This window comes from Dryas octopetala, chromosome 2 (assembly GCF_963921425.1).
Source record: "Dryas octopetala chromosome 2, drDryOcto1.1, whole genome shotgun sequence".
Classification (NCBI taxonomy): domain Eukaryota; kingdom Viridiplantae; phylum Streptophyta; class Magnoliopsida; order Rosales; family Rosaceae; genus Dryas; species Dryas octopetala.
Window position 1 is genome coordinate 32,762,470 of NC_141367.1, and position 8,514 is coordinate 32,770,983.

The following is an 8,514-nucleotide window of genomic DNA, read 5'->3' on the forward strand; positions in this document are numbered from 1 at the left end:
GCTCGGGGGGCGGTGGGAGAAGAAGAAGAGAAAGGGTAGGGTGGAGGGAAGAAGAAGAAGAAGAAGAGATAGGGGTGGGGTGTGTGGGTGAGGGAAGGAGAAAGAGAGGGAAAGAGGCGAGGAACAAGGTGGTCTTTTTCTTTAGGTTTTTTTGTTTTTTGTTTTTTTTTTTAAGGAGTGTGCAAAAGGAAACAAAAGGAAGTGCAAATAGCATCCTTTAAGAAAAAAGACTCTTGGCCAAAAAAAAAAAAGACTTTTTCCCCTAATCTAATATTTTCTCATTTTTAATAAAAAATAAACTACAATTTTGGGCTAATCATTTCTATATTCTTATTCTCGTAGCAAAAAGACTAATCATTTTCCAATAAAGTTCGTACAGCTAATAGATGTTGCAATAAACGTCCGGAGAAAACTTGATGAAATATTTGCAATAAAGGTTAATTACAGTGCAATTAATTGACCATAAATAATAGGCTAAATTTTACCTGTAGACTCTGTAGTTTAGATTAAATTTCATTTTAATCCCAGTAGTTTCAATCCTTATGACTTCATTTTTATACTTTACAAATATTTGCAATTCAATAACACATTAAAATTTGTATTTATTAAACCATTAAATTCGTTTTACTTTAGATCATCATGATCATGTACTTTACAAATTGTTCAATTTAATCATGTACCTTACAAACTATTAGTGATACAATCGCAAATTTAACAAATTAATAAACTGAAAAATACTAACACATCCTTAAATTGCAACTTTTTGTAAAATACTAGACCAAAATCAGAACTAAAAAACCTATAGAGACCAAAGTAGAACTTCACGCCCAAAAGTGAAATTAATTCTAAACAATAACAGGCATATGTTTTAAGATAATCTAATTTCCCGTGCGCAGTAACAGCAATTGCAAATGTTAATACCCCGTGGCCCGTACTATCTCGTGAACATCTTTATGAGACTGAAGGGTGGGATCAGTGTAATTATACTAAAAATTGAAAGTTGAACCTCAGAAATTCAGGACTCCTGTCACAATTAATAGTAGATTATAAATTCCAAATGGGGGCCCTAAGACATAGACATAAAGATCAAAGAAAAAAAATGCTAGTTGATAATTTCGGGCATTGCTGCATGATACAGCAGAACAAGAAACAAAAAGGAATGTAACGAACATGGATTAAGAATTGAATAACAATTAGAAACCTAATGCACAAGTAAAACAACCCACGAATGTCAAATTGATTGTCAATACTCAATAGCAGCCAGACCAGATGGAAAGCCTCCAGCCAAGTATAAGGGGAGATCCACCAGACAGACAATGACGTATTCAAGGCTCTTCTCTGTTAAAGTACTCTCAACACCTATACCAAGACTTAAATAATTATACAAAATGCAGGCAATAACTCCAAATCATCATAAGAAATAAGGTACTCCTGTCCTGGGTCCTCTCATCTGGTTGTTCTCCTCTGTTTCAGTGAAGAACTTCACCTCTCTCTCCTGTTTCAAACGACAGCAGATGAAGAAGCATCATGAACGTCATGGTTTAACATAATGAAAATTACCAGCAATAGCACAAGCCATATAAGGGAAGCATCCCTCAGACTCGAACTAGAACCCAGATAAATACATACACGCATATACAAACACAAATGCAAATGTATGAAATAGGAAAAAGCTCTGAAACCAAAAAGAATAGAGCTATATAACAAAACCAATACAAACTATAGACAATAAATGTCTCATGATAACCCCTCAAAACTAATACTGCCCTGAGTTCTAGCTGAATGATTGGCTATTAAAACTGAGTTTGACTCTAAGGATTACTACTACCTAATAGTTATGCCATGGAATGTGGACCGATAACATTAATAGGTTTGCCTATAACCTAACCAAATTATGGAATGTGGCTAAATCATATTTTATCAATGATCCAGAACCAAGTATAGTTATTTCAGAAAATTATACACGGATAGTGTGCTAAAAAGTTCTTAAATATGCATATATTGATGGTGACAGACAGATATCTTAATTACACATCATACAAGTCTGAATCTAAAATTCCCCTAAATCATATAAAAGAAGAGGGGGAGGGTAGCGAGGTAGGAGGTGAGTCTGTAATTAACATTTACCATATTCTCGTTAAAACTCAAAATAGAAGCTACATTCCCACAGCGATAACAGTAATTTGGTGCAGACCAGACCTGCAAAATTCGAGAACCAAAGTACTCAATCAATCTATTAAATTGTTTAAGAACAAAACTAATATAAAAAGTTCAGAATCTCACAGTTACAAGGCCTTTATCTTGAAACATGTACTTAAGACCTTCTTGGACAAGTTGGTGTGCTCGACAAACCAGATCAAGATTGTTTATGTGGTTGAACTGCAGAAAAGAAAAATAGAAAGTTCTTAAGCTTTTGTGTGTGCATGTGTGTGTCAACAAGCAGGAAACTATCCTATTTAATTTGAAATCCAGATATTATTACCTCAGAAGTGACTCTAGACCCAAAAAGCCAACCTGCTCCACGCGGACTTACTGCCCACGTTTCAATATCTTCAGGATCACTCCACATGAGATCACAAAATGGCCCCTCATGTGGAATTTCACAATTTCGATCAATGACCCTTATCTGTCAAACGAAAAAATTTATACAACGATGATGATGATGGATATGACAAATCATATTTCAGGCAAATGGAAACATAAATGCATACATATGTCAATGAAGTTAGAATGCAAATTGAGAAGGGGTTACCTGATCAATTGTTCGAATGTCAGGAGAAAGACCACCATGGACACACAGTACCTGGCATGACAAACAAAATTAACATATTAACCATCAGAAAGTACTGATCCAATCAATGTGTACAAATACAAGATATGCACAGAGAAAGAGAGAGAAGTTTACAGTTCCATCTATAATTGCTGATAGCGTCAGATAGTCAAAAACATCTGTGCAATACCGCCATGCATTAGCATTACCGTACTTCCTCTGGCATTCATCATAAAAACCATATACCTAGCAGAGATGGAAATCATTTATTAAGATTGGGCAAACCAATAATGCCAGCAACACAATGTCATGCAAAGACAGTAGAATAGATGCCATCGGGAAGGTACCACCTAATCAGGCCCCTCTGAACATTAGGAAGCAAATTATAAATAGACACCCTAACCTCCAACAGATCCTGGGAATCACAAAAAGGCCAATCCCAGCTAGCACCATTAATAGTCAAATTAATCATAGCATCTCTACTCAGACCAGAAGCTTCAATATTATTAGAATTCCATCAAGAGCCCCTAAGGGGTTCCAGAAGTCAAACCAGAGGGATGTGCTCCTACCATCCCCAATAGAGTGATTAACATGAAGTCTGACATAACCCCTTTGTTTGAAAAGTTTCCTCCAGTTCTAAGAGCAAACTTGGGGAGGACTAACAAACCATATTCATGACACCCTACTTACTAAATGAGTCCTTTAAGATGGGAATTCCAGATACTCACATTTCTCTTCACAAATTATAGAGCATAAAATAGTAAATTGACTACTGAAATTACACAGAAGTTTAACACAGTCCCTACTCATAAGTTCAGCTCTTTCCCTATACAACATCAACATTAATTTTTTAAAAATCCAAAATGCCCCTTAAAAACTAAAGTAATTCTAAAGTGAAACCCAAAGACAGAGCAGGAAAAAATATAAAAAACTCTAAAATTAAGATTTTATAACCATCCATATTGATGCACTAATACACATAAGTGAAGAGTTGATAAATCTGTCCAAAACAACCATACAAAAGCAGTATAAAAAAAAAAATTTGCTACCCGTACACCATAAATTCCAAAGAAATTTTACATAAATACCAACTCTAGAGAAATTCCTTTCTTTCATATTTTCTTTTTACCATTCCCAGTACACAGGGGTATGCAATGAGGAGCACTAGAAAAAACAACTGGCCAGTAAAAGCTAAAGAAACCAGGAACTTTTCAATAGAAGAGCACTTAATAGGAAGCCAAATCAATGCCCACTCATAAAAGATGAAAAGACAATGGACTATAAGTGCTGGAATGTATTCTCTAATTCTTAAAGTCCTGCCATTCCTCTCCTTCCATAAACAACACAACAGCCAGTCCCTTTCCAATTCCATATATAATTTTAAATTTTTACACACAACAAATCTTACAATTTTCTTCATAATATAGGCCTCCAAATCACAGGGCAAAGTATTGAGTTTGTTGGATTGAAATATTTGAGTAATGCCTCAAGAAATGCCTAAAGTACTTTCAGCCATCTACAACTCTAGCACATTGCATGGTGTTTCAAATGAGCCCAATATTCAACTCTCAATGTGCCATCATATTTCGGAAAACAATACATCATGACTTCATTCAAACCACCAACAGCTTTAACCCAATAGTGCTCACAACAGTAAAATGTACTTTCCAGCTTTTGAGCAAAGAACAGCAGCATGAATCTCAGTCTGAATTTAAGAATTTAACAGACCACTATAGGCAGCTGTTACAAATCTCTTCCAAACCATTATATAATCAATATAAAAGCATACCTGGGTGAGTTGCCGGCTTTCATGATTACCACGCAAAAGGGTAATGTTAGCTGGATATCTATGGGAACAAAATAAACCAAAAAACAAGAAATATTAGCTTGTTGACAAAAGACATATATATCTCATAATATTTGAGATTGTGAATAGAAGAAAGAACAAAAGCAATCTCACATTCAAATCATAATCTCCATATGCAGATGATTATTAAAGCTTTCTAGTTACTAATTATAGTCAAAGAGTCGGTCAATAACATTATTCAAAAATTCATTTCAGGATCACAAGAAGTACGATGTCTAGAAATACTAAGGGCTGCTTAGGAAAGCAGAGAAACTTTTAGGACACTAAAAGTCTACTTAGGAGTAGAAGGGTCTTATAATGGATATATTATAAAAGGGGTACCTAGCCTGTAGTATTCAGTTCTGCAGTTATATTTCAGGTATTTTTTCATATACCTTTTAGTGGTATACTTTTTTCCCAGATTTCCATTAGAAATCTAGGCTCCAACAATGATTGGAGTAATGTCGGTCCTATACTTTTGTAAGTAGGGCTATATCATTACTGTGTAATATCATATTGGAGTAACGTCAGTCATTTACTTACTGTGTAAGAGGACTGTACCTATTTTCAATTTACACCAAGAGGTACCAGAACCGCATTTAACTAACATGGTCATGCCAATTACATACTTTCTAACCCATATAATAGGTTATATCCCTATATGACATGTGCATACCTTCTAATCAACATTCTTTTTGACCTGGAAATTTTAATAACATTAATATAACGTGTGCCCTGTATGAGGAAAATAACGGTAGAAACTTTAATACACTACAACTTGTGCCCTATATCAGTTAGTCTATACGACATCTAGAGCTTCCCTCCTCATCTAGTGACACTTGGCAGTTGAAATAATTTCTAAGCCATAAGTTTGTCACAAGTTAATTTTATAACAGGATGCTATAAAAAATAGCTTCCATGAATCTTTCTTATTACTGAAATGGATAACTTAGTACCGAAACAAACGACAACTAAGCCACACACCACATATCATGGGGCTGCATTGAAGGCATAATAATAACGTGTGTGATTACATGAACCAACGCAAGAAAGAGGCTAGTAAGTACTGCTTTGAAAAGTATCTGCACCGACTACCTTAAAATAACACCCATTCTTCCAACACAAAGACTAGGAGATATATTTTACATACCTCGCCTTAAGAAGCAAAAGGATAGTGAAAACTTCAAGACTATTGTAACCTCGATCAACAAAATCACCCTGCCAAGAATAAGGAATATTAAACACCCCAGGGAACAAGAAAATGATATTTGATGATGATGTGTAGAGATGTAATCGAACTCTCTAAGGAAAAATAAAAAGCATACCATGAATATGTAATTTGTCTCTGGTACATGACCTCCAGTCTGGAAAAGTTTCATTAAATCATGGAACTGGCCATGGATATCACCACAAACAGTGACTGGACTGTTTACAGGCTGCACATTGGACTCCTCAATAAGGATCTCTTTTACCTGTGATATGTTACAATGACAAATAAGAACAATCAAAGAAAAGCATCATCACCATATAAAAGTATAGACAATTACTAAAGACTGGATAAGTGAATAACCCTATATGATCATAGAAATATTACTAAATGACTCTTTGAAGAACTAATACTGCTCCAAACATTTTGAATAACTACCTTTAGTGTGTGTGTGTGTGGTGTGGATGCAGCCATATGTAATACACACCCCAACCACTGCATAGATAATTATGCATGAGTTTGTTTCTTATAAGAAGAATTAGATAATTATGCATCAAACATTCATATCATTAAAGGCAAGTATTGAATTTAGAAAATAAAAAGCCATTCTAGGCATTTAATTTCTTTTTTTCTTTTTTCTTTTTGGTAAAAAAACCTAGGCATTTCAATGTGCCTGGATTTCCGTAGCCAAAAATGACTATTTTTTCCAGCTAGGCCATTGAAATGTAAAGTAATAGACATTGCTTAAACTGTGGTGAGCATTCCCAATAGAGTTGCCAACATTCTGTATTGTGTTACAGAATGTAACATGCCCTCTGTGACAAACAAGAAGCCTAAGCATATGCATGCAGTAAATAGGAAAAAGATTATTTCTTTCTATTCTAGAGAAAACGGGTAAAAAATCTTGAAACCCATACATCTGTTACCAACTCAAGTTCAATCAACGGTGATCAAAAATCATTTTCGGGCTAAAATTGAGTTAGGAAGTTTTATTTAGTGGTCTAATAACGAGAATTTTGAGAAAACAATATAGTAACAATAATAGAAATCGGATTTCAAATTAGTTCACGAAACCAGACGTATTAGACAAGACGATTAGTGGGGAGAAAGATAATAAATCCCAATCTGAATTTCGCACACGCGCGCGCGCGCGCGCACACACACACAGACATATACTCGTCTATGAAAACCCTAGATGTAGAGGAAAGAAATAAATAAATAATACGAACGTATTCACATAAAAGTTGGAGCTCGTCCTCCAAGAGATGCTGTCCTTCCTTCACCTTCGAGATCCACTGGTCCAAATCCATCTCGCTTCTTCCTTCTCTCTGTTTAGGGTTTTCAGCAACAAACCCAAAAGAGAGACGACAACTACGAAATTTCAAAAGCAGCGTGTGAGTGTGGTACCAATTAAGAAATCCCCAAACAGACGGATGAGATCTGCCCTCTTTTTATTTTTGAATGTTTCGCCAAAGCCCAAATGCATCTTTATAAAATAAGAAATATTAGAATTTAGTCATTCTAATATTTCTTATTTATAAAAAAATCTTATATCTTTTTTTTCTTTTAATAAAACTCTTTGACCATTAACTTATCAAAGAAATATGTTTTTTTTTTTTTTAAGGTATATGGTACAGATTCACTTCATACATTTTTATGGTACATAATGAGATTTGTAGAGACAGCATGTTAAATTTTAACTATAAGATTTTGAGTAATCTAATATAAAGTCGAAAAACTAGAGCTTCAGGAATAAGTAAAAATGCATTGCCGAATATTCAAAAATGGCCTCTGAACACTCAGTGCTAGGTATGTGTGAAAAAAATATAAATTAATGGACCAATATTATATAACATGAAATAGTTACAATATTATTAAATTTTAGTTATAATTTTAAAAGTCATAAAGCTTTAATTAGTAAATTGTAAAATTAAAGAACCTAAATAGAAGTCTCCATATTTTATACTTCAATAACCTATGCGGTATGTTCACAACTCGTTACATATCTCTATCATAAAAAAATAATGCTTAAACGGCATCGTTTCAACCACACCTTCTTTTTCGGGATTTATTTTTTAATATAAGACCAAACAACAAGACTCTAGCACTAAGCGGGTACAACACGAACAATCAAGATTGTGCGGTCGAGTTTCAGTGTTTTTTATTTTAGAGAAAATAAACATTTTTTATCCCTATGTTTTACTCATAATACAAATTTGATCAATGTGGTTTTAAAACTCTACATTTTGTCTACGTGTGAAGAGTCTTTGACTTTGGAGAGAGAAAAGGAGGGAAGCAAATAGACTTGGCAATATCATATCCAACCCGTTAACATGACATGAAATGACACGAAAAATTCAGTGTTTTGGTTGAGGTTTATTATGTTTAAATCGTGTGGACCTGTAAAAAAATAAATATATTTTATTGATTTTTTTTCTTATGATATTAATTATTTAATTTGCACATTTTTTAGGTTTTTTTTTTATGTGTAATGTTTAAACTATACATTTATGGAATTATATGTATTTATTTATGTAATATAATATATTGAATTTAAATTTTTTGTTGACAAATGTATATATTTTTTCTTAATAGATGAAACAAATTGTGTCGTGTTCACCGGTTGTTTTTCTTGTCGAGATTGTGTTGACATTTTTTTTTTCACCCGTTAGCTTAATGAGTCGTGTCGTG

At 33.9% G+C, this 8,514-nt stretch overlaps 1 protein-coding gene across 1 annotated transcript; it reads right to left on the minus strand.

Annotated features, from left to right (window-relative positions):
- Window positions 1-1,025: 1,025 nt before the first annotated feature.
- On the minus strand, window positions 1,026-7,269 carry LOC147295895 (phytochrome-associated serine/threonine-protein phosphatase). Its single transcript, XM_086230520.1, has 10 exons — window positions 7,053-7,269; window positions 5,942-6,088; window positions 5,767-5,834; window positions 4,560-4,617; window positions 2,906-3,016; window positions 2,753-2,803; window positions 2,483-2,626; window positions 2,284-2,379; window positions 2,128-2,199; window positions 1,026-1,495 (listed from the first exon to the last, which is right to left on the minus strand). The coding sequence occupies exons 1-10, from the start codon at window positions 7,131-7,133 to the stop codon at window positions 1,412-1,414; spliced, it is 912 nt and encodes a 303-aa protein (XP_086086646.1). The 5' UTR covers window positions 7,134-7,269; the 3' UTR covers window positions 1,026-1,411.
- Window positions 7,270-8,514: the final 1,245 nt, after the last annotated feature.

Bases quoted from the DNA above. Each gene is read 5' to 3' on its own strand.
- LOC147295895 (XM_086230520.1), bottom strand. From the start codon at position 7,133: ATGGATTTGGACCAGTGGATCTCGAAGGTGAAGGAAGGACAGCATCTC. The intron at 6,089-7,052 runs GTTCGTATTATT...AACATATCACAG, and splicing joins TCCAACTTTTATGTGAATAC to GTAAAAGAGATCCTTATTGA. The intron at 3,017-4,559 runs GTATGCTTTTAT...CATCTCTGCTAG, and splicing joins AAAGCCGGCAACTCACCCAG to GTATATGGTTTTTATGATGA.